General features: G+C 42.8%; 1 protein-coding gene across 1 annotated transcript; it reads right to left on the bottom strand.

The window, feature by feature from the left end:
• Positions 1–2280: 2280 nt before the first annotated feature.
• rnft2 (ring finger protein, transmembrane 2) lies at positions 2281–25214 on the bottom strand (the record flags this gene model as incomplete). Its single annotated transcript, XM_083784425.1, has 9 exons — positions 25135–25214; positions 23248–23837; positions 20437–20513; positions 18784–18884; positions 16573–16726; positions 9050–9199; positions 7772–7837; positions 5661–5762; positions 2281–2415 (listed from the first exon to the last, which is right to left on the bottom strand). Exons 1-9 carry the CDS (start codon positions 25179–25181, stop codon positions 2281–2283), a joined length of 1422 nt encoding a protein of 473 aa, XP_083640551.1. The 5' UTR covers positions 25182–25214.
• Between the last annotated feature and the right edge of the window lie 2704 nt (positions 25215–27918).

Here is a 27918-nt window from a genome sequence, read left to right as displayed (position 1 = left end):
GCCTCAAATGGTCCGTCCCATGCCTCAAAAGCAGAATAAAGAACCCATTTAGGCCTGACCTCAAAATGTAAAAAAAATAATCTTCTAAATCCTCCAGTTTTCTGTAATAAATGTTTTCACGATTTTTCAAAAATAGCAGACCTACAAGCTCGTAGCTTGTAGATCTGCTATTTTTCAATAGCTAAATGTGTTTAAAACACCAAAAGAGGTTCCCGCCCAGAATGGGTGGGCCTTGATATACTGTTTGAAAAAAGGTTGAAAACCTCTAGTGCCAGAAAACAAACCCGTGTTATTTCTCCGCTCGCTGACTCGACTCAGAGCAATTTAACAGTTGCATAACTTCACTAAAGGCAATAATTATACCATGCAGCAGCCCTTTCCTTGAATTAGAAGTGGGGTTTTTTTGTTTTAGATTGAAAGCTGAGATCCAGGCAGTTGTCACAACAAACACTAGTGTTTTTGTTGCACATCTGTTGATGAACAAGGCACAAGTTTCATTTTTCTTCTCTTTTCAATAACCATTTTGTTTTAATAGAACATTGTCAGGTTTTTTTATGTATGCATAATTACTATAGGCAAAACTTCCAGGCTTTCTCAAGACCTTCACCTAAAATGTCATACAGTACTTTTACAGATCTAGAGAACGGTAATATATAATTCCATACTTTTCCAGATCTGTGCATGCACTGCATCTGAAATGACTAACTAGCATCATCATGATCCATACAAAGTCATTCTATAGAATCAAAAAGCACTGCTTCAGATTTTCAATAACAGAGTTAAACCAAGAAGATCCATTATAATTTCGAGGAAAAAAACCCAAAGTATTTCACTAAATGTCATCATCCAATGTCTGTAAAAGTATTATTTTGTCAGGAAAGGACTTAAGTTACTTTCTTTTAAATGACCATTAATAGTTTAATGGAATAAAATAAAATAAAATAAAATAAATTGTCGAAATGTGAGCACAATATCACCAACAATATGACCAAACTTGCACATTGAGGATGTGCATAGAAAGTTAGGTAATGTCCCTCATGTAATGCTTAAATCCATAACATTTTCTATAGTTATTTTGACCAAACTGTATGATAGAAAATAAGCCATTATATTTTTTTTTGGGGGGGGGGTGAACTACTCCTATGACAAACTATCAAATACACACGCCATGAACTTGGAAACTGTGAGATTTTGTCGCATTCCTAAGCCAATCATTTGATGACGGGACAGAGACTGAGTCTCCGCAGGTCATTAAATTATTGGCTCCATGAGGTGTTTAATTGATAGAAAAGAAGGAATTCTTTGGGTGAACCATAAACAACAGTTTGTAGGTGGTCTCCCTGCTATTCTATTGAGAAACCTAGATCATGTGGTCAGGCCGGAACGCTACAGGTTGACAAGGGGGTACTGCTCGAAGCTCAAAGCATATAATATCTCCTTCTTTGCCCAAACAAGGCTTTTCGTGTCAGCTCAGCAGAAGGAACTTTGGGGCTTGCACGGGAGACCCAGGTTCGAATCCCGAGTAGGATCTTAAATCTTACGGATTGCAGGTTTAATTTATACTCTTGTCACAGGACAGTGTCGTGTCACGTGCCCGAAACAAAGTAGCCAATCTACAAGCTCACGTGTCGCAGCTTGTAGATTTATTTATATTTTTTATCCCACGATTTTGTAACCCATTCTTCACCCCTGTGTCAATTATCTAATGTGATCCTGGGCTCTACACACCCTCCACCAACCTAGTCCCCATATATGGGGGACATGGGGAGAGCAACGGACTTGATATCATGCTTCCTTCATGGCTGAGTGTCCAAGTTGCTCCTTTACACCTGACAGGGGGGAGTTGCCCCGGCTGGCCAGGGGGAGGCAGTTTAGTGACCAGGATTGATCTGCTATTTTTCAATAGCTAAAGCATAACATAATGCTAACACCCCCCCAAAATGGGTTAATTAGAGATGGTGACACGTGTACCAAGGCCTTATAAGGACGGAGGGAGCAGTGAAGCGTGTATCAGGGCCTTATAAGGACGGAGGGAGCAGCAGTATGAAGGTGACGCGTGTACCAGGGCCTTATAAGGACGGAGGGAGCAGTGACACGTGTACCAGGGCCTTATAAGGACGGAGGGAGCAGCAGTATGAAGGTGACACGTGTACTGAAGGTGACACAGGGAGCAGCAGTATGAAGGTGACACGTGTACTGAAGGTGACACAGGGAGCAGCAGTATGAAGGTGACACGTGTACTGAAGGTGACACAGGGAGCAGCAGTATTAGTATAGATCATTAGTAGATCTGGAAGTGTGCAGAGGTGGTTCCGTCCTTCCAGCAACGCAGGGTCTCCACGACCGCCGAGCGGCACAGAGGACAGGTCCTCTCCCGGTCGAACCACAGACACAGACAGTCCTCACAGAATACGTGCTGGGTGGAGGAGGGACAAAGAAACAGCACGCGTGCACACGCACACGCACACGCACACACACACACACACACACACACACACACACAGAGTATAAACGGACTCAAATGCACCCTTACAGGTCAAAACGTTCGCTCTGAAAGAATATATATTCAAAATGTTGTGCCGCATTTTTACAATAAAAAAAATAGCAGACCTACAAGCTGGTGGCGCGCTATGAGCTTGTAGATCTGCTATGCTTGTAGATCTGCTAGAAAATGAGCTTGTAGATCTGCTATTTTTCAATAGCTAAAGTATAATATAATGCTTAGTTAAAACACCAAAAGGGGTTCCCGCCCAGAATGGGTTAACTCAGAAAGTTAAAATTACGTATACCCCAGCTAATTTATTGATGGTTTAGAAAAGAAATAGACCCAAATGGACCAGTAAGGCTTGAAGAGTCCAAATAACACTGATGATTTTACAGTGTAGAATAGATAGGGGACCAACAGACAAAAATGGTGTCTTTGAATTTGAAAGCCGACAGGTCGGGTTGACCAATCAGGGAAGCTGGTCCGTTCCCCGTCCCACACACACACACACACAAACACACAGCGATTTGGTGCGTCTACAGGCCCGCGGACAGACCAAGACATACAGACACTTGTGGCTTTTTGATTGGTTTCGCCAAACTGCAACTCAGAACTTCACACAGATTTTGTGAAGTCATTCGTTTCTCTCTGTTGTTGTAACCAACTGCCACAACCCATTTTGACCTGAGACATGATTCAACAAAAGTCTTCTAAATCCTGACAGTTTTCTTGAAAAACCCTATGTTTCTATGTCAGTCGTTCTCAAACATTTTCATGTCAAGGACCCCCAAAAATATATGAAATTTGGCCGCCGACCCTCATCTGAAAATATGTTGTTCCAGGGACCACCCCAGAAGCAAAGATTTTAGTTGAAAACGTTCGCTCTGAAAGAATATATATTCAAAGATTTGAGCCACATTTTCATGATTTAAAAATATAACATAATGTATAACATGCAATGTATAACTATTAACAATGCTTTAAAACACCAAAAGGGGTTCCCGCCCCAAAATGGGTTAAAATCACTAGCTGTCCAGAGAGCAAAAATGCATTATAAACATTGTATCCTTCTTAGGGCTGAAATTGGTATATTATCTGGGATGGTGAGACAGTCAGATAATATGCTAAGCATAATGCATATACTTTCTAACACGGGGATGAATAAATTAATAATCTATCTATACTGTAACTTGACAATTCATCACATTTTGTCTTCTATTTTTTTGGGGTGAATTCACAGGGGGAATTCAGTTTCACATTTCTCCTGAAATGGGCAGGTACAAAAACAAACCTCTACGCAGATGAACCACATGAATCTTTATGTCAATGTCAATTTGGAGTTTATTACAAACAATGTGTGGTCTCAAGTCTGTCATCATCAGTCATCGAGAGCCTTTCTTACCGGGGTCATCCCCATGTTCCCCAGGTTCTATGTTCCTCAGGTTCTATGTTCCCCAGGTTCTATGTTCCTCAGGTTCTATGTTCCCCACGTTCTATGTTCCCCAGGTTCTATGTTCCCCAGGTTCTATGTTCCCCAGGTTCTATGTTCCCCAGGTTCTGTTCCTCAGGTTCTATGTTCCCCAGGTTCTATGTTCCCCGGGTTCTATGTTCCCCAGGTTCTGTTCCTCAGGTTCTATGTTCCCCAGGTTCTATGTTCCCCAGGTTCTATGTTCCCCAGGTTCTATGTTCCCCAGGTTCTGTTCCTCAGGTTCTATGTTCCCCAGGTTCTATGTTCCCCACGTTCTATGTTCCCCAGGTTCTATGTTCCCCAGGTTCTATGTTCCCCAGGTTCTGTTCCTCAGGTTCTATGTTCCCCACGTTCTATGTTCCTCAGGTTCTATGTTCCCCAGGTTCTATGTTCCCCAGGTTCTATGTTCCCCAGGTTCTATGTTCCCCAGGTTCTGTTCCTCAGGTTCTATGTTCCCCAGGTTCTATGTTCCCCAGGTTCTATGTTCCCCAGGTTCTGTTCCTCAGGTTCTATGTTCCCCAGGTTCTATGTTCCCCAGGTTCTATGTTCCCCAGGTTCTATGTTCCCCAGGTTCTATGTTCCCCAGGTTCTGTTCCTCAGGTTCTATGTTCCCCAGGTTCTATGTTCCCCAGGTTCTATGTTCCCCAGGTTCTGTTCCTCAGGTTCTATGTTCCTCAGGTTCTATGTTCCCCAGGTTCTATGTTCCCCAGGTTCTATGTTCCCCAGGTTCTATGTTCCCCAGGTTCTGTTCCTCAGGTTCTATGTTCCCCAGGTTCTATGTTCCCCAGGTTCTATGTTCCCCAGGTTCTATGTTCCCCAGGTTCTGTTCCTCAGGTTCTATGTTCCCCACGTTCTATGTTCCCCAGGTTCTATGTTCCCCAGGTTCTATGTTCCCCAGGTTCTATGTTCCCCAGGTTCTGTTCCTCAGGTTCTATGTTCCCCAGGTTCTATGTTCCCCAGGTTCTATGTTCCCCAGGTTCTGTTCCTCAGGTTCTATGTTCCCCAGGTTCTATGTTCCCCAGGTTCTATGTTCCCCAGGTTCTATGTTCCCCAGGTTCTGTTCCTCAGGTTCTATGTTCCCCACGTTCTATGTTCCCCAGGTTCTATGTTCCCCAGGTTCTATGTTCCCCAGGTTCTATGTTCCCCAGGTTCTGTTCCTCAGGTTCTATGTTCCCCACGTTCTATGTTCCTCAGGTTCTATGTTCCCCACGTTCTATGTTCCCCAGGTTCTATGTTCCCCAGGTTCTATGTTCCCCAGGTTCTGTTCCTCAGGTTCTATGTTCCCCACGTTCTATGTTCCCCAGGTTCTATGTTCCCCAGGTTCTATGTTCCCCAGGTTCTATGTTCCCCAGGTTCTATGTTCCCCACTCACCCGGCCCCCCAAAAAAGGTTATATGTTCCCCACTCAACCAAAAAGAGGTTCTATGTTCCCCACTCAACCAAAAAGAGGTTCTATGTTCCCCACTCAAAAAAGGTTCTATGTTCCCCACATAACTAAGAAAGGGTTCTATAACAGGTTCTATGTTCCCCACTCAACCGGGCTGTGGACAGTTCAGAAGTTAACATGTTATTATGACAATGATGTATGTCACTGGTAGGCAGGAGCGTTCCCTTAATGATTAGGTAAGCAGAAACGTTGTTTTCCCCCCTGTAAAAGTCTCCTTTTATTGATTTAAGCTGTTACAATTCCAAACATGCAAATTCTTACCTGACAGATGAGGGCTACTGGCTCTCTGAAATCAGACACACAAATAGCACACACGTCTCCCGCCTCGCTGCACTGCTGGCTGCTGGCTCGCACGCCATAACTCTGGAGCAGACAAAGGAGCAGGTTGGTTGGTTTCAACTCACTTCTGCATCGAGCGGGTTGTATGTAATTACAGCTTAATTTTATGTCATTTATTTATAAGAGACCATGTACAGTACACTGACTACAGTGTTAAAAATATATGTACTGTACAAGAGTTTGTTTATACTAAATTATATTCTGCAGTCCCTTTTTGGCTGTTCACAATTTAAACAATACAGCGAGTCGACAATCGACAAGATGCATAATACAAAGTTACACATCACACCCACAATGTCACGTAAAAAGGCCTTGTCAAATTAACCCATTCTGAACGGGAACCCATTTTGGTGTTAGCATTATGTTATGCTTTAGCTATTAAAAAATAGCAGATCTACAAGCTCATAGCGCGCCACCGAGTGGCGCGCTATGAGCTTGTAGGTCTGCTATTCTTGAAAAATCGAAGAACGACTGTGACATTTTTAGAATCTGATCTCAGGTCGGAATGGGTTAATCAGACCAGTGTGTGTCCAGTGGAAACCTCGTATGAATCTGATCTCAGGTCAGAATGGGTTCAAAGTAAAATGATTTGCATACATGAGAGGCCCATAAGATGGCTACAGAGCTGAGTGGCTTTTTGGGGACTATAAATGTGGTTTTAATTAAAAGTACAAATGGAACTACAGCTCTTTAATATAGGCCAGAGTTATGTGGCTTTCAGAGAGAAAGCTGACTGCAGAGTGCCGAATGCAGTGTGGCCAAAGTGGTACAGTAATATTGTAGAATTCACTGAACGAGAATTACACTAAAGTCACATAATGGAGTAGGGGCCAGAGTAACCGTTAAACAGTTTATAAATTAAGAACAATTTTGAAAATAATCTTATTAAGCTTATAAGCTTATTAGCCAAATAGCTCAAAAACATTGGAGATGGCATGCAGCGGCTTGTTACAACTGCTTGAGCCATGTTGTTCCAAAAATATCGTTTTGCAAACTATATTCGATCCGTCTTGATCACAGATATTGTGTACCGATTTGCATGGATAAAATCTGTAGGAGTGATATCATTATCAAAAACTGTATTTTGCAAAGACCAGCCTCCTGGTGGCGCTATAACAGGCCGATCTGAAAACGTTGGGGCAGAGGCTCTGTTCTGGCACCCAGGGGGAGAGAGAGAGTGTGTGTGCGTGCGTGCGTGCGTGCGTGCGTGCGTGCGTGCGTGCGTGCGTGCGTGCGTGCGTGCGTGCGTGCGTGCGTGCATGCGTGCGTGCGTGCACACACAGTTTCGCCTCGGGCCAACAGTGCTGGAGAACAGACAGACAGACAGACACACAGACAGATGGACAGGCACACGGATGGAAAGTACAATATCTGGATCCGACATGTAGTGGAGTAGAAGTAAAAGTTTTGGAGATACAAAAGTAAAGTAGTACTTAAAGGACCTATAACATAAAATTCTACTTTTTCAATTTCTTTTGTGTTTTTGGAGCTCCCATGTGTGTTTTCTATCCCCACAAATAACCAATTTTGAACAATCAGGCCTTCATGTCATATGGGTGTTTTAATGGAAATTGCTCTCAGAAAGACCTCGACTGATTTTGGCCTCATCGTGATGTCATCAATGTCACCCTACTTTGTATAATTCCTCCATTTCTTCAGTCTTCAGTTGCAAATTTGCATTTCCACTTTGTTTACAATGTCCACCATTGTTGATTTTCCAAGCTGGCATGGAATGGAAACAAGCCTGGTTTTATCTAGCATGAGTATTATAATGACTCAAATATTAAATAATCTGCATATCAGCACCCTCTCCACCTCAGGACAGTGTGGTACTGCAGCTAAAACTGCTTTCAAAGTCCAGAAAGAATTGACAAGGCCTGGTTATATCAGAGTGGTGATTGAGGCTCAAACCATTAGAAATAACTTTGAGGGACATAGACAATATGATTATTAAATATTAAAAGCAGTTTTAAAATGCATGTTATTTGCGCTTTAAGTAATTGTACATGTTTACTTTACACCAGTGATTTTACCTGAGAGCTGCAAAGGATGGTGAGGGCTTTCCGTATAGCAGACACACGACCACAGATGTCAAAGGACTGCCAGAAACAAAGAAAAAAGCTTATTAAGAGAAACAAAACTCTCATACCACAAATAATATCTCTTGTTTTTATTTTTTTCAAATTAGCTTTCAACCCAGTATTCTCAGTATCACATAACTTATCACATAATAAGTATCACATAATAGTATCACTAGACTTCCACTAGTCAAGTGAAGAATTACTAAAGGGCAGAAGAAGGGGAGATATTCAGATATTATACAACAGTGATCCCCGAGATGTTTGTGCTTGAAGTGAGAGCGTCATCACAGCACCACCGTTGACGCATTATGAAACACCTTATCAAGCCCACAAACTCACTGACTCCTCAAAGCTCTCTCTTTTATTATCGTTAGCAGTTAAAGTCTTTGCGGATCATGTCCCAGCAACAGTTTGCTGCTTGTACCTGTATGAATGAGTGATACAAATAAAGTATTACATTTGCATTAGTCACACGAATATGCCAATCCCACCCTGATTAACCAAATAACCATGGTGCCCTATATTTTGGGCATGTTTGTCATTATATGTAAAACATGTTAAAACAAATGTCAAAACATTTCACTATTTGCAAAACAATGTAAGCACATTGTCCGATAAGAATGAGGGACTGCCATTGGATTTGTTTTTCATTTTCGTTTCAGGGAATCATAGCTTCAAATTGACAATACTGTATTGGTTGTTCAGTTTGACCCACCAGTTTTGGAGATACTGTATGGCTTATAGAGTAATGTCTTGCAGAGAAACAGCGAGTTGAGAAAACAGGCTTGAAATGTTCACTTCTGTGGTCTCTAACATTACACCTAGCTACATGTTTAAGCATTTATTTCATATTTACATGTCGATTTCAGCTCTGACACTTATTTCAGACATTCTCTAGTATGTGAAGAGTGTGCCTGTGCATCAACTCATTTGTATCCCATTTTGGGACGGGAACACTTTTGGTGTTTTAAATTTTTTTTATAATTTAACTATTGAAAAATAGCAGATCTACAAACTCAAGCTACGAGCTTGTAGGTCTGCTATTTTTTTTAAATCGCGAAAATATTTATTTCAGAAACCTGGAGGATTTAGAAGAAGTTATTAAATGTTGAGGTCAGGGCTAAATGGGTTACGGTAAATAAGTTGAAATGAGTTGAATTTGCGCGATGGCAGCCTCTCAGTCAAATCTGGTCACATAATGATCATGTTATAGCATAAGGTGACTGTTACCTTGCAGAGGCTGTAGATGATGATGAGCAAGGCTCCCAGGAAGTAGCTGGAGGACGGGTCATCTCCCATGATGTACTTGTACCACAGCTGGATGGGAACCAGGGCCCGGAACAGCTGGCTCATTTCTTCAATCAATAGGTAGAATTTACCCTGGGAATTCATTCAATGCACACACCCGCGCACACAGTATGCACGCACGCACACACACACAGTACGCAGGCACGCACGCACGCACGCACAGAGTGTACAGTAAGTTCAGAGTACAGGCACGCACAGGCACGCACGCACGCACAGAGTGTACAGTAAGTTCAGAGTACAGGCACGCACAGGCACGCACGCACGCACAGAGTGTACAGTAAGTTCAGAGTACAGGCACGCACAGGCACGCACGCACGCACAGAGTGTACAGTAAGTTCAGAGTACAGGCAGCCAAGTTCATAGTGCTATGAACTTGTAGGTCTGCTATTTTTGAAAAATCGTGAAAATGTGGCGCAAATTTGGAATATACTGTATATTCTTTCAGAGCGAAGTTTTTAACTCAAATCTTTGCTTCTGGGGAGGTCCCTGGAACAACATATTTTCAGATGGGGGGGGGGGGGGGGGGCGGAGGCATATTACATATAATCTTTGGGGTCCTTGACATGACATATTGAGCACCATTGATTGAGAAACATTTAAAAAAGATTTATTTATTTATTTCGACGTCAGGCCTAAATGGGGTTTAAGCAAGTATCTACGCCGGTTTGCTTTCATACCTTACATACCTTATTGAAATTTACTGCCAAGTATTTCATGAGTGGTGGGCTAAGCATTCCGCACCATCAGTACGGTCCTTAAAAGTTACTAACTGTATCTTCTGTACTGGCAGGGCTTTGGTAAACAACAACAACAAAAGTTGGAGAAATCTCAGCAACTCTCTCAAAGTTCTAAACAACGGAAAACAGCAGCTCTTTTAATACTTAATTAGACCAATATGTATTCAGTCTTTCACCTGACTGACTACCCACAAAGCAGAGAGACCAAAGCAGCCTCCAGCTACTCTTCTATCTAGTCAAGAGTCATGCAGGGGGAAGAGCTTAAAACAGCATGCCTCGAGCCCAAACATGGCCACTGTCCAAGGCTCTGCAGCTTCACAGCAGTCCAGGCAATCTCCCCACACAGTGCAAGGGGAACTGGCAGTGGCTGGTTCCACCTGCTACCCAGTACCCACATCTAGTCTAGCCTACTGGGGGCTGCCTTTTAACCCATTTTGACCCATATTATTATTATTTTTTTTTTAATAATATTTGTTTTATTTGGAAAGAGCAATACATTACAGATAGCATTTTCACATATGACACACGAGCAATTTCCACCCCTCTTCCCTCCCTCATCCCCCCTCCATGTGGCTCCATCTACAATGTCTCTGTATAGTCCTTTTTCTTTTAGAAGAGCTACATATGACAAGTCAAGTCCACACTTAAACAGGGACAAACAGGGCAATATCACTTTGGATTGTACATTTCAGGAGGACAAAAAGAAAAGAGTGGGCAGAAAAGATCGGGATCGGATCGGATTCTACAAATGTCTTCTACATCCTGACAGTTTTCTGAAAAAGCTATGTTTCTATGTCAGTCGTTCTTCGATTTTTCAAAAACAGCAGACCTACAAGTTCATAGCTTGTAGATCTGCTATTTTTCAATAGCTTAAAGCATAGCATAATGCTAACACCAAAAGGGGTTCCCGCCCAAAATGGGTTAAAAAAGGCCGGGCCACCCGTCAACGCAACGAGTCAGAAAACGAACTTCCGAATAAGTCCCTTCCGCCACAAAAAAGTACGTTAAGTGGAACTGGTGGAACGGTTAAAAAAGCAAAGGAGGAGATGTCCAAACCGAAGGCAAAACCCTCCTCATTCCCCGATGGCGCAGCCATGGCACGCCCAGCTTGCATAATGACTTTGTGGATGCCGGCTGACAAGGATTGATGACTTCTGTGTGGGGGTAAACAGCCTGAAGCAGCCAGGTTGGTAGAGCCGAGGCAGACCCTCTGCTAGTGGGCAATTCATCTTCCTTATTGTCCCTCACAAAACCCTGCGTCCCCACTGTGCCTATCACGCCCACGCAAAGGAAAACTGTCAAATCTAAAAGCTTGGACCCGTGCCAGGGAGTTTGTTTGAGTTCACTCAACAGCAGTTTCCACTGCTTTGTGTTCTGTTTCAGCACCGTGTGTCTGATGTCTTGCTCCTCCTGTGAGAACACACAGAAAACACATGTGTGCACACATGTACAGTACAAACGCATGTATATACACATGTACAAACGCATGTACAGTAGGCCTATACAGTCGTGTGCTCCTGTTGAGCTGTACAGTAGCTCGCTCGACTTCAGACACCTGATTAAATCTTAATAAAAAAGGTACATACTAGGCATGTAACGATTCACTCAACTAACGATACGATTCGTATCACGATATGACGTTCACGATACGATTTAAAAATAATTACCGTTTTTTAAATTTTATATAATTTATCTTCCCCACCGAGATTTTTTATTTAACCACATTGCAAAAGAAGTAGCATTACTTTTGACAGTGCAGAAACATAATTGCCTTCCTTGATGAGCATCAACGACCATCATCACCTGAGCACAGTCACAGACACACACAGCTCCCCTCTACAGTCACAGACACACACAGCTCCCCTCTACAGTCACAGACACACACACAGCTCCCCTCTACAGTCACAGACACACACACAGCTCCACTCTACAGTCACAGACACACACAGCTCCCCTCTACAGTCACAGACACACACACAGCTCCCCTCTACAGTCACAGACACACACACACACAGCTCCCCTCTACAGTCACAGACACACACAGCTCCCCTCTACAGTCACAGACACACACAGCTCCCCTCTACAGTCACAGACACACACAGCTCCCCTCTACAGTCACAGACACACACACACAGCTCCCCTCTACAGCCACAGACACACACAGATCCCCTCTACAGTCACAGACACACACAGCTCCCCTCTACAGTCACAGACACACACACAGCTCCCCTCTACAGTCACAGACACACATAGCTCCCCTCTACAGTCAGACACACACAGCTCCCCTCTACAGTCACAGACACACACAGCTCCCCTCTACAGTCACAGACACACACAGCTCCCCTCTACAGTCACAGACACACACAGCTCCCCTCTACAGTCACAGACACACATAGCTCCCCTCTACAGTCACAGACACACACAGCTCCCCTCTACAGTCAGACACACACAGCTCCCCTCTACAGTCACAGACACACACAGCTCCCCTCTACAGTCACAGACACACACAGCTCCCCTCTACAGTCACAGACACACACAGCTCCCCTCTACAGTCACAGACACACACAGCTCCCCTCTACAGTCACAGACACACACAGCTCCCCTCTACAGTCACAGACACACACAGCTCCCCTCTACAGTCACAGACACACACAGCTCCCCTCTACAGTCACAGACACACACACAGCTCCCCTCTACAGTCACAGACACACACAGCTCCCCTCTACAGTCACAGACACACACTAGCCCCCCTAAAAAATATATATATTTCAATGAATCGTCTGGATTAATATTGATATATATCGCTATACGATATATCGTTACATGCCTAGTACATACACAACAAAATGTGAGTGTAAATGTAACTCAAGAGTGTCAAATTTTACACTTCCAGGTAAAAGGTAGGCTATAGGTTAAGATGAACTGTTCATGACACCAACCATACATTTATGTCAGGAGCCCCATCATAGCATTAGTGTGATTAAATAAGACACCACAATGAAAGGATGACGATGATGAGAGAGAGAGATCCAAGCAAGCTCACGCATCTCATCTCTCTCACGCTCTGGTCATGATGTGAGGGGCCTGACGTTGACGTTAGCGTGCTATGATCACTCACGAGACCTTCGCGCTGACGCCAGTGTTTACGCGTGGGAATCATTAGCATGTCCTCGAATGGCTGCGGTAATGAGGCTGTTGGCACGACTTTGTATACTGTAGGTCCTGGCTTAAAGCGAGACGGCGCACACGTTGTCTGGGAAGAGCCAAAGCTGAGCCTGTGCACGTCCAACACTGTGTGAGTGTGTGTGTGTGTGTGTGTGTGTGTGTGTGTGTGTGTGTGTCTCAGAGTGGAGGGTACAGGTAATAGTCCGGCTCAAGGGAGAGGAGGCATGACCTCACCCATGCTAACGCCCCCTGGGGGAAATGAGCTCAGTTGCAGCAGACAGCCGTGGTTCAGATTGGTCTGTTGCTGTTTGTTTATCAGTGGAAAGTTTCAGCTGAATAGTCTGTAGTGCAACCCGTGTCTAATAACACACACACACACACACACACACACACACACACACACACACACACACACACACACACACACACACACACACACACCAGACATTGTTCTAGTGCCATGCGCAGGTGTAACGACAACTTGCACTGTGTGTGTGTGTGTGTGTGTGTGTGTGTGTGTGTGTGTGTGTGTGTGTGTGTGTGTAGTCGTGTACGTACTTGTATTGCTATACTTGTGAGGGCCAAACAACTAAATTGTTTTATGGTTAAAAAAAAAAAAAAAAAAGGGTTAGGCTTAAAGGACAACTTTAGTTTTTTTCAACCAAGGTTCATGTTTTAGGTTGTTATTAGATAAACTAAAAGATGAGTCTTAGTTTTATTTAATTTGCTGCTTTCTTTAGTTTTTGCGATTTTAGCAGTTTTTGACAGGGGGGCGGGGGCATTCGAGCATGGGGCTAAATATGTATTTTTCAACACAATTTTATGGTGATTTATTTTTTTATTGTTTACTATAGTCCTAATAAATGCCAGGAAATTACATCTGGCCACAAAATATCACAGGATCTACTGAATGTGACAAACTGACATATTGAGCCTATACACACAGTATAATCCTTCCCCCAGTAGGCTACCTTCACATTCAGTAGATCCTGTGATCTTCTGTGGCCAGATGTAATTTCCTGACGTTTATTAGGACTATAGTAAACCATAAAAAAAGAAATCACCATAAAATTGTGTTAAAAAATACATATTTAGACCCATGCTCGAATGCCCCCGCCCCCCAGTCAAAAACAGCTAAATTCCCTAAAACGAAAGAAAGCAGCAAATGAAAAAAGATTAACACTCATCTTTTACTTTCTCTAATAACAACCTACAACATGAACCTTGGTTGAAAAAAACTAAAGTTGTCCTTTAAGTTGCAACAGTTAGGAAAAGATTCAGGTTTACGCATTTAGAGGTTATAGGTTTAGCTTTTGGGGATGATGTTAAGTTATGCAGATTCATACTTCGTTGGGTGCGACAAATTGCCCTTTTTGGGGAAAATGTCCTCAAAAGAATAGGAATTAAAACAGCACCAGTGTGTGTGTGTGCGTGCGTGCGTTCGTGTGTGTGCAGGTGTGTGTGTGTGTGTGTGTGTGCGTGCGTGTGCGGGTGTGTGTCCGGCACCCTGCCACATAAACATTCCATTGCCTCGGGTCATGGCGATCACAGCACTGATATCCCATTCTGACCTGAGATCAGATTCATACGAGGTTTCCACTGGACACACACTGGTCTGATTAACCCATTCTGACCTGAGATCAGATTCTAAAAATGTCAGTCGTTCTTCGATTTAAAAAAAAATAGCAGACCTACAAGCTTGTAGCGCGCCACCTTGTAGATCTGCTATTTTTCAATAGCTAAAGCATAACATGATGCTAACACCAAAATGGGTCAGAATGGGATATACACAGTTACACCGTCGCGCGTACACAACATGGTCGGACTCCAAAAAGCCCACCTTGGGCGTACAGTATACACTTCAAACCCTATGAATACAGAACAGGATCACACTGGGACCCTGTGGCAGTTCCATCACCGCGTTCCCAAACTCATACAGAACAGGATCACACTGGGACCCTGTGGCAGTTCCATCACCGCGTTCCCAAACTCATACAGAACAGGATCACACTGGGACCCTGTGGCAGTTCCATCACCGCGTTCCCAAACTCATACAGAACAGGATCACACTGGGACCCTGTGGCAGTTCCATCACCACGTTCCCAAACTCATACAGAACAGGATCACACTGGGACCCTGTGGCAGTTCCATCACCGCGTTCCCAAACTCATACAGAACAGGATCACACTGGGACCCTGTGGCAGTTCCATCACCGCGTTCCCAAACTCATACAGAACAGGATCACACTGGGACCCTGTGGCAGTTCCATCACCACGTTCCCAAACTCATACAGAACAGGGTCACACTGGGACCCTGTGGCAGTTCCATCACCACGTTCCCAAACTCATACAGAACAGGGTCACACTGGGACCCTGTGGCAGTTCCATCACCACGTTCCCAAACTCATACAGAACAGGATCACACTGGGACCCTGTGGCAGTTCCATCACCGCGTTCCCAAACTCATACAGAACAGGGTCACACTGGGACCCTGTGGCAGTTCCATCACCGCGTTCCCAAACTCATACAGAACAGGGTCACACTGGGACCCTGTGGCAGTTCCATCACCGCGTTCCCAAACTCATTTCACCGTTAGATGATTCCTTTCCTCCGGTGTTGTTTTCGCCGACTAATACTATGACGAGAAATGTTCGTCGACTACCTTTTTTCACTGACAAAAACTACATAAACATACATAACTACAAGCTTGTAGATCTGCTATTTTCAGCATGCAACTAATTGTGAAATTACTTATACTGGATCTCTTGTCCACTAACATTCCTAACATTTTACTCTAATTTTTAAGTCATCATGACTTAGTTTTCATTTCGTTTTTATGTAGTTTTTGTCAGTGAAAAAAGGTAGTCGACGAACATTTTTCGTCTTAGTTTTAGTCGACAAAAACAACACTGCATAAGACCCACTTATTGAATGTCAGTCTCCAGCTTTTCTTCAGAATAGGTATGGCAATGATTTAGTATGACACTATGTATGTGGCACATTAGGAGTCCACTAGTACAAGTTCTTCTAAAAAGATTTTTTTGCAAGGGCCCCTTAACTCTGAGAGTGTTCAAATGAACACTCTCAGAGTTACAAGAGCTGTTATTCAGGACTACTATCTACTGTATCTATTTATTTATGTTTCTGGTAATATTATTGTCCGCTCATTTTGGATGTCTTGTACAACAATTTAATAATATTTATGTTGACAAAAACGTCCGTGATGACCCCTGCTCAAGGGCCCCGGCCCACAGGTTGGGAACCGCTGGTCTAGTGAAAGCTGAAAAAAATCACACCCTTGTGAACTGAGTGGTGCAACTCCCCCCCCCCCCCTACCTCTCTCTCTCTCTCATTAGCAGGCAACATTGCAGCACTATCCCTCTCTCCGTTTCTGGCGCCCCCTACTGGTACCCTATAGTCATATACTGGTGCTCATGACCACATGGGTACATAGGTGTACACGGACATTGCTACTCCTTGTAGGAGTGGTTGCACCACTCAAAAACAAAAGACAAAAAAGAGCATGAATGCTGGAATGTCCTACCCTGGATTTGAAGGCCAGCAGCATCTTGGGCACGAAGAGGACGAAGCATTTCAGGCTGATGGTGAAGTACTTGAGGACAAAGTCAGTGATGCCGACCGCCCAGATCAGGTGGAAGAAGTCAAAGCTGTTGATGTTGGGCTTTGCAAATATGAGACTGGAAGAGGGACACAAAATATCAACTTGACTCATTATTGCAACAGCACTGTCGGGTTGGAAGTTGGAACATACATGTCGAATGTCCAAAAAACGTTATAGCCTACTTTTCAGCAAATGTAAAAAGTATTCTCACAAAAAAAAAAAGCAGTAATCCTGGTCTCTAAACTGCCTCCCCCTGGCCAGCCGGGGCGCCTGATGGAGGGGAAAGGAACTGGTTGGAATAACGTGTTCCTTCCACGCACTATGTCCAACCAGGGAAACTCCCCCCTGTCAGGTGTAAAAGGAGCAACTTGTGTCCGTTGCTCTCCCCAGGTTGGCGGAGGGTGTGTAGAGCCCAGGATCACATTAGATAATTGACACAGGGGTGAAAAATGGGTTACAAAATTGTGTGATAAAAAATATATTATAAAAAAAATGTATTGTCACCAGCTCTTCACTTTCACGTTGAATATTTATAACCCACAGACAGACTGAAGGTCAAGCATTATGTTATACTTTATATATACTTATAAATACTTTGAAATAGCCCATTGACAAGCTTAACCGCATTGTAAGCTTGTAGATCGGGAAGTTTTGCTACTTTTATATGTCATATGGCAGTAGGACAATGATTTACAACAAAATAACTAAAAAACGTTGAATCATGAAGATACGAGGACGACAAGCAACACTGGACTCTTCATGGAAGATGGACGAGATGGAAAGTAACAGAAAAGAATGAAACAGAAAACATGGAGCTGTTAATAAAAACTAGTGGATTTAATTTTAATAAAGATAATCGGTTTTGGGGGAATTAGAGGCAATGCGAGCGTGTAGATGTTTCAGTATTTATAATAAAGAATAGTATTTAAAATAAAGATTAAACAAATAAAGAATTATTCCAGGTCGATTCATTGATATATAAAACAAATATAATAACTTATTAAATCCGGGAAAGCATCTATCACTTTAGATTTTAGCTATATAGCAAAATAGTTTATTTCAGAAAACAGTTAGGATTTATGAGGCATTTTTGAGTGGTGCAACCACTCCTATAGACAGCTGTGTGTGTGGCTGGGTCCCTGGGTCTGTCTGTCCCTGTGTCCGAGCACGAAAATAGCATTATAGCGTTTGTTCACCGCCAAGTGTCACTGTTGCACAGCCTAACACACAGACACAGACACACACAGGCCAGGGAGGAGGGCCAGTACAGTACAGTACAGTACATTACAGTACAGTACAGTACAGTACAGTACAGTACAGTACAGTACAGTACAGTACAGTACAGTACAGTACAGTACAGTACAGTACAGTACAGTACAGTACAGTACCACTCACTTCCGACGGGTCTGATTTTTTAAATCAGGCTCAGGTCTAAATGGCATCATCGATTATTCAATTAACCAAAAATTGAATCGTTATAATAATCACTACGGAAATAATCAACAGTTGCAGCCCTAACAGAAAATATGACACAAAAAAATAAAAAATGACCAAATCAATAAAAAAATTACACAAAATACTCACAGGACAAGAATAGACATGAACGGGAACACTTCCTAAAAGAAATGGACATGAAAATCAAAAAGAATGGCAAGAAATTAAGGAGAATATATAGGGGCAGCCAAAAAACTAAAACCAGGAACAAAAACAAATGTAACATTCTGCTTCCATAACAAGTACAGTTACCCAGTGGCGTGCACAGACAGTTAGAGGGGCAGGTGCTCAAGTGAAAAAAGGGCACCTTGTGCAGCACATTTTGGGGCGGGAACCCATTTTGGTGCTTTAGCTATTGAAAAATAGCAGATCGAGTGGCGCGCTATGAGCTTGTAGGTCTGCTATTTTTTTTTTTATCGAAGAACCACTGACATAGAAACATAGCTTTAGATTGTGGGGGCCTAAATAATATAGTAGAAGCGTTTTTTTATCAAGATTTGATCAATGTCACCATGGTCCACACACTACAAATTTAGAAAGAAAATAATATATATATATATATATTTTTTTTTAAGAGCAAAATTGCCAAAAGTGCTCTAGCACCCCCTAGTGTCTATCTGTGCACGCCACTGCTGTTACCTGTTGTAAAGCTCCTCTTGGCTGAAGGCGTAGTAGAGATAAACTATGTTCCCTGCGAGGAAAACCATGATCCACAGGGCAGCGAACACAGAGCGAGCCTCCTGGACAAGGAAGGGGGACAGGGCACAGGTATTACAGGGCTTAACCCATTCTGACCTGAGATCAGATTCTAAAAATGTCTTCTACATCCTGACAGTTTTCCATTCTGACCCGAGATAAGATTAAAAAAATGTCTTCTATGTCAGTCGCTCTTCGATTCTTTTCAAAAATAGCAGACCTACAAGGTCGTAGCGCGCCACTCGGTGGTGCGCTACGAGCTTGTAGATCTGCTATTTTTAAATAGCTAAAGCATAACGTAATGCTAACACCAAAATGGGTTCCCGCCCAGATTGGGTAAAAGCCAAAAAATACTGAAAATTATTTTTTTCGCAAAACCCCACTGATCTCATTAAATGACCCCTATGAAATCCTCAGGACTGAAATCCGTCCCCAGGACTGAGAACTTGTCTTTAAACCCTGGGTACTATAATTTTTTAGGATGACTTGGTGTTCAGTAGGCTTACATTCAGTTAACTTTCTTTGTCCATGTGTCCACCAGCTAATGGATTGCAATATTCACCTGCCACTTACAGGAGTAGTTTACAGGCCAAATTGGAAATTAAAAATGGACCAGTCGATTTTTAATGACGTCTGGTCACCCGCCAAAGTGCCTGGCAGACAGCTGAAGACAAACATAACAGCCCAGTCAAAATCTAGCCGCATCTAGCCGTTGGAAAAGTATTAACGTCCCACAATGTTTCTATTAAATTAATGTACCATACTATTGTCACGCACTGTTGAATGTTATCAGAGGTAGGGCATTAAGCAACTAGTCTACTAGTAAATCCAGTGTGGGGCTCATTCTGTTGTTTAACAACGGTCTGGGGCTCATTCTGTTGTTTATCAACGGTCTGGGGCTCATTCTGTTGTTTATCAACGGTCTGGGGCTCATTCTGTTGTTTATCAACGGTCTGGGGCTCATTCTGTTGTTTATCAGCGGTCTGGGGCTCATTCTGTTGTTTATCAACGGTCTGGGGCTCATTCTGTTGTTTATCAACGGTCTGGGGCTCATTCTGTTGTTTATCAACGGTCTGGGGCTCATTCTGTTGTTTATCAATGGTCTGGGGCTCAATCTGTTGTTTATCAACGGTCGGGGGCTCATTCTGTTGTTTATCAACAACCGTAGATACATATTCTGTGACTGTGACTACATAAAGTAGGCATGTAACGATTCACTCAACTCACGATACGATTCGTATCACGATATGAGGTTCACGATACGATTTGTCACGCACTGTTGAATGTTATCAGAGGTAGGGCATTAAGCAACTAGTCTACTAGTAAATCCACTAGTCGACCTTGTTGGTACTAGTTGACTAGTTGATAAGATTTTGTAGGCCTCAAGATCAGGTAGATTATAGCTATAGTCACCAATGTACACACAGTTTTTAAATGTACAAATATTTATTTCCAAAACATAATAGGTAGCCAGTAGGTTAGTAGGTAGTTGACTAGTCAACTAGTAAACTAGGCAACTAGTCGACTAGTAAAAATGACTAGAAGTGAATGCCCTAATCAGAGGTGCAGAGTAAAGTGCATGTTACTCATCATTACCCGCAAAGAAACCTGGTGCTTAAATGTTGAATTGGCAAAGGCAAACGTGCTGGCCATCCCCACACATACAGCAATACCTGCCAGAGACGGAGAGAAGAAGAGAAATTTATGAAAATCTGGGAACTAAATCGTTACCAAGAAATTTCTTCACCAATGTGTTTCTAAAGGTAGTAAATGTAGTAAAAATTGTGGATATGGCCTAATTTAGCCCAAGGAGTGTTTTTTGTGCAAAACGAATGCTTGGAATGGATTCAGAATCATGAAAACCCCCTAGTTTCATATGTCACCTGCTACTTAAAGAATGAGGACTTTTTTGCCTTATAGGATGTTAATGGTATGGTCACATATTATGCTAATAACTCAGATTTCCCACGTGAGTTGAATTTCAATCTTTTAGTACATGTTATTAGACACGCTGTCACTAACCACACACCCAACACTACCATCTGCACTTGGAAAAACTCAACTCAAAACAGGTTTCAGTCTCGATTGTGGAGAAGGAGAAACTCAGCAATAGAAGAAAAGAGAAACCTCACAAAAGAGGGGGACCCCCATCCAGGTCAGATAGGCATGCAATGAATAATGGTAATATCCAAACAAAAGGTCAAACTGTTAAACATCCGTTATGATATCCGCTGCCATTTCATGGCCTTTTCTTTAAGCCACGTACCATACATTATGACCAGCTGCCATTTTAACATGCACCCCTATATTTGACACTGTTACACTGCTCAATATACTTGACCCGTTTATTATTAAAAATAAAAGAAAAAAATCCTATTTCTCTAATCCTTTCCCTCTTTCTTGAAAATGCAAATGACGGTTATTGAACGACAAATAGTTTCAACCACTCCGTTATGCCTGCGAACCTACTACTGCTACTACTCCTGTAGAGTTGAGTTGAATGCAGTCTGTCTGTACTACTAGTACAAATAAGTACACATATTGGTTTACCTAGCTGAATACACAGTACACATATTGGTTTACCTAGCTTAATACACAGTACACATATTGGTTTAGCTAGCTTAATACACAGTACACATATTGGTTTACCTATAGCTTAATACACAGTACACATATTGGTTTACCTAGCTTAATACACAGTACACATATTGGTTTACCTAGCTTAATACACAGTACACATATTGGTTTAGCTAGCTTAATACACAGTACACATATTGGTTTACCTAGCTTAATACACAGTACACATATTGGTTTACCTATAGCTTAATACACAGTACACATATTGGTTTACCTAGCTTAATACACAGTACACATATTGGTTTACCTAGCTTAATACACAGTACACATATTGGTTTACCTAGCTTAATACACAGTACACATATTGGTTTACCTAGCTGAATACACAGTACACATATTGGTTTACCTAGCTTAATACACAGTACACATATTGGTTTACCTAGCTTAATACACAGTACACATATTGGTTTAGCTAGCTTAATACACAGTACACATATTGGTTTACCTAGCTTAATACACAGTACACATATTGGTTTACCTATAGCTTAATACACAGTACACATATTGGTTTAGCTAGCTTAATACACAGTACACATATTGGTTTACCTAGCTTAATACACAGTACACATATTGGTTTACCTAGCTTAATACACAGTACACATATTGGTTTACCTATAGCTTAATACATAGTACACATATTGGTTTAGCTAGCTTAATACACAGTACACATATTTGTTTACCTATAGCTTAATACATAGTACACATATTGGTTTACCTAGCTTAATACACAGTACACATATTGGTTTACCTAGCTTAATACACAGTACACATATTGGTTTACCTATAGCTTAATACACAGTACACATATTGGTTTACCTATAGCTTAATACACAGTACACATATTGGTTTAGCTAGCTTAATACACAGTACACATATTGGTTTACCTAGCTTAATACACAGTACACATATTGGTTTACCTAGCTGAATACACAGTACACATATTGGTTTACCTAGCTTAATACACAGTACACATATTGGTTTACCTATAGATTAATACACAGTACACATATTGGTTTAGCTAGCTTAATACACAGTACACATATTGGTTTACCTAGCTTAATACACAGTACACATATTGGTTTACCTAGCTTAATACACAGTACACATATTGGTTTACCTATAGCTTAATACACAGTACACATATTGGTTTACCTATAGCTTAATACACAGTACACATATTGGTTTACCTATAGCTTAATACACAGTACACATATTGGTTTACCTAGCTGAATACACAGTACACATATTGGTTTACCTAGCTTAATACACAGTACACATATTGGTTTAGCTAGCTTAATACACAGTACACATATTGGTTTACCTAGCTTAATACACAGTACACATATTGGTTTAGCTAGCTTAATACACAGTACACATATTGGTTTACCTAGCTTAATACACAGTACACATATTGGTTTAGCTAGCTTAATACACAGTACACATATTGGTTTACCTAGCTTAATACACAGTACACATATTGGTTTACCTATAGATTAATACACAGTACACATATTGGTTTACCTATAGCTTAATACACAGTACACATATTGGTTTACCTATAGCTTAATACACAGTACACATATTGGTTTACCTATAGATTAATACACAGTACACATATTGGTTTACCTATAGCTTAATACACAGTACACATATTGGTTTACCTATAGCTTAATACACAGTACACATATTGGTTTACCTATAGCTTAATACACAGTACACATATTGGTTTACCTATAGCTTAATACACAGTACACATATTGGTTTACTTACCTAGCTTATGCTGAAAGCAGACTTTGGCCACGAGGATGAGGATGAACGGGAAGCCCCGCTGAAGCCACGTGACCACCGCCTTCAGCTCGGACAGGGCCGGGGCAGGGGTCGTGGAGGAGGACGGGTCCTCCTGGGCCTCGTCCCCGGGCCCCCGGGGGCCGCCGTGCCTCTCGGCGGCGGTGCCGGCCGACGCCGCGGCGGCCTGCTGCAGCAGGGAGGAGGTCCGGTGCTGGAGGGGCTGCTGGTGGTGGAAGTGGTGGTGGTGGTGGTGGTGGTGCGGCCCCTGTGGGGGCCGCGGGACGAGGAAGGACCCGCCGCCCGCGGTGAGGTGGGAGCCCCCCCCGCCCCCGCCCTCTTCCCCCCTGCAGGTCAAGGCGGTCATCTGGATGAAGACGTCCGGGGGCGAGCCCAGGACCAGGCCCGAGGCCGCCTGGAGGTTTGCAGAGGAGACGGAGCCGGAGGGGACACACACCAGGCCGGAGAAGAGCTGCTGCTGGGGGGAGGTGGACGAGGAGTCGGGCTTCAGGCACAGGTCGAACACGCCTCCCTCATCCAGGCTGCTCTCTGACCCTAGGGTTTGGCTACGACTCCTGCATTGGGGGGGGGGCATTTATACCACCATTAGACAGATTTAGACTAGTCATTGGTTAGACATAAGGGTTGGGAGAGGGTTACGGTTAGGTTTAGGTGTGCTGCCCCATGGGAGGTTAGGGTTAGGGTGAGGGTTTGAGATAGGTTGTAGTTGTGTAACAGTCAGATATCTCTATCACTGCTACTAATTATTTAAATCACGGGTTGTGAATGATCTCCTATAGGATACAACTGATAAAGTGGAATGCAAAGAAAATAGCCTAAATAAGCAAGTAGAACACACAGTCAGAAGCAAAACTCACGTTAACCTTTTATCTAGTAATCATGGAATCAACAGTATTACAGACAGAGTAGAATGAATGAAATGAATGAGTGATCCGAAACGAGTGTGCGTGTCTCACTCACGCACGCCCGTGCTTTATTGTTTTAGTATAGTTCCGTGGTTCCAACCAAAGTCTGTTGCCCCCAGAGTTCCTTCCCGAACGTTAAACTCCCTCCAAAGTAAAGTAATGGTGAAAAAAGAAACTTAATCCGTCCCAGCAGCGAACGTAATCCAATGTATAGGATACTCCAAACGAAGAGGAAGTACGAAACCTCGGATCCTCGCAGGACGTTGAAGTAAATAAATAAAAGACGAACGATCTCACCGGTTGCAGATGTCTCGAGCCTCTTCCAACTGTGAGCGTTATCGTTCGGGTAGCTATAGCTTCCAGTAACGAGGCATTAAAGAACAAACGTATCTACAGGTCCCTCGTAGACTCCCTGTTGTTTGTTTGTCTCTCCCCGTCAGGTCTACCTCAGGCCGGTAACCTCCGCCTACTTTATGGGCGTAAGTCCAACTCAGACCCATGTCACTCAAAATATATCAAATCATAAACACTGTTTAAAACCCCCCAAATAATAACAAAATCACACAATAGACAGCACAGAATTTATAGGACCTTACCCTTGACAGATGGCGTTAATTAGAAATATTAAATAATAGAACATGTACTTTTAAATGTTGATATAAAAATAAATCATCTTTAACTTGTGTGGCAGTTGCTACAGTTGTAGGACTAATGACTGGTCTAACTCTAATCAATGACTAGTCTAAACTAAGTACTGTCTAAACTCTAAACTAAGTACTGCACCCCATTCGGGGGGCATTTATACCACCACCATTAGACAGATTTAGACTAGTCATTGGTTAGACCAGTCAGTCATTAGTCCTACAACCTATCTTAAACCCTCAGGTTTCCCAGGTCAAAATGGATTCATGTTCACTGCCTATTTGTGTGATTTTCCCTTGCCCACCTTTCCGAGGGCATGCCATCCGTGTTGCTGCTGTGTCTCCTCTGCATGGCACACTGCTCATCACCACATGGTCCAGTTCCTGCTCTGTTTGCACGCACACACGCACACGCACACGCACACGCACACGCACACGCACACGCACACGCACACACACACACACACACACACACACACACACACACACACACGATGATCTCAGTGGTTCCCAAAGTGGGCTGCAGGTCTCATTGAGGGAGTTCCAGGGGGTCCCAAGCTAAATGATAGTTTGGAACCAAATGGACCTATGGCTCTATAACGGGTCAATAACGGGTCCATTTGGTTCCATTTGTACACTCTCAGAGTTAATTTGATTTTAGAGACTGAATGAAGGACTTAGTTGCACTGGAAAGTGTATTTGGATGGCTGGTGCAAGGAGAAGTCACCACGCTAAATATCATAACTGAAGTTGTGGACATTGATTGAAGTGACGCACATCAGCATCGGAGAGGAACAGCACTGTCAGATCAGTTACGCAACTTTTGGGAAATCGAATCCCTTGGAATCCACATGAAAGAAATGCATTCTGAGATAACCTCGCATCACCAGGCTTTCCACCGCCTCGGAGGAAAGCCTGGTCTGTTTCAAAAGTCTGTATGATCCGGGCTGGGGCCGGATGATGTGGTTACGTCATGTTGTAGTATTGTTTTGTAGTCGCCAGACAGGATGAACAGGCGGCGGCAACTTCCTTTTCCCTCTCAATAAAAGCTCTCGTAAGCGAGAGCTTTTATTGAGAGGGAAAAGGAAGTTGTCGCGGCCGGGTCTTCCTGTTTGTTGTAGGCAAACCATTGCCTACAACATGACGTAAGCATATCATCCGGCTCCAGCCCGGATCATATACCGAAATGAAATGGTGCCCAGGCTAATTCTGAGAAGGAAGACATGGCAGTGTATTCCAAGCCGTGCATATCCACGGCTTCCCAAGCCGTGCATATCCACAGCTTCCCAAGCCGTGCATATCCATGGATATCCCAAGCCGTGCATATCCACGGCTTCCCAAGCCGTGCATATCCATGGATATCCCAAGCCGTGCATATCCACGCCTTTGAAGTGCCACTTGACAGTTTTCAAATCAGCCTCATGGTGGCGCTACAACAGGCCAAGGTGCGTCTCTCACACACACACACACACACACACACACACACACACCTGGCATATCACTTCAAATGGGGGTCCGCGGGCTAATTAGTGTCAATTTGGGGAATTGGGGGTCCTTGCCATGAAAATGTTTGGAAACACTGATCTTCTAGACTACAGGATGCACAATAGACAAAACATCGACATTGTTGGGAATCAATTCGATGCACACAAAGTCACAAACACAACAACATTACAATGGGGATGTACAATCACAAAAGCTAAATTAGCATCAACGTGACACTATGGATTGGCCGCATAGATGATCTGCTAATACTGGTTCGGTTGCCCCTGTTTTTAATGCATTATTAATACAGCTTGTAACCTATACATATAACAGAAATGTTACCTCAATCAATCACTATAGCCTCCTGCATATGTCATTATATGGTTAGATAGGCGGGTTAGTTGTTCCAGAGAGATTCTGCGGATGGATGGATGCTGGGAAGTGGGAACTGGGGAAAATGATGGGCGAGTCGAGTAGAGATCCCATAGCCCAGGGGGACTGGGCGTTATTGATTGGCTTGTTGGTTGTCAGGGAAACCAATGTTAAATTACAAAATAAAAATAATAAAAAGCCAGGTATACAAGCTCTGTATGGGCTGTAGCTTGTAGAATAGATCATCTATAGCTCTAATGTCATTTAATAGAGCTATGGACCAGAGCTATAGACCTATAGATTTTCTATATTTTGAATTTGATTGATTGATTGAAGTATTTAACATATTGGAGAATTACAGTACATTTAATTATTTCAAGCGCAATTCAATACACTGTTAACTGTGGAGACACCATAAAGCATATATACTCTAAGGGTCCACTATGTTCAATTCATCATAACATACAAATAATTTATACACTTCTAAAAACTAATTATAAAACATTTGTTTTAAAATAGGATTTAAACATGTTACTTTAGAGTTGCTGTACGTGCAATTACATTGAACATTGAATTACGAATGAATATATATATATTTTGTACGGCAAAAACAATATAAATTGAGGTCACATATAGAACCGACTTTTTTTTAGTTACTTGCGACATATGGCGTGTAACATGGACGTTTTTGGCAAGCGTCACTAGAGCGCTTAAATGGCCATCCTCCAAGGTTTGCAAGAACAAGGTTCACAGGACAGTGATTCCGTCAGTGGACAATCATCCAGGACAAAGAGGTACGTCTCATAGTGGTGGACAGTAACTATCCTTTTTTTTAGTACTATTTTGGACATGTTATTTATGACAGGGCTTGTCATCAAGGCTTGTCCATAATGGCAGGGTGGAAACTAGCCACAATTTGCCATTTACGCAATTCATTCTGTACATTGAGAATGTTATTGAATGGATTTTGACTGTCTTTGTTTCTTTGCGCAGTTTGTTTTGATCATAGGCGATTCACACCTGATCAGAGCTTTAGTTGATGGGTTCGTGGACATGCCAGCCGGCCGGCTGGCATGTCCACGAACCCATCAACTAACCCATTCATGACATGTCAACGCCAGGTGGAGACGCGGACCATAATTATAAGAGAAGAGATTTGCGCTTCAGCCCTTCCCTATACTCACCCGATTTAGTCGGTCTTCTTGCACCCAGTAACAATTTAACATCCAGCA

Source organism: Protomyctophum parallelum (assembly GCF_964188405.1).
Source record: "Protomyctophum parallelum genome assembly, chromosome: 15".
Classification (NCBI taxonomy): Eukaryota; Metazoa; Chordata; class Actinopteri; order Myctophiformes; family Myctophidae; genus Protomyctophum; species Protomyctophum parallelum.
Note: the sequence above shows the minus strand (reverse complement) of the source record. Positions and strands in the feature narration are given on the sequence as shown.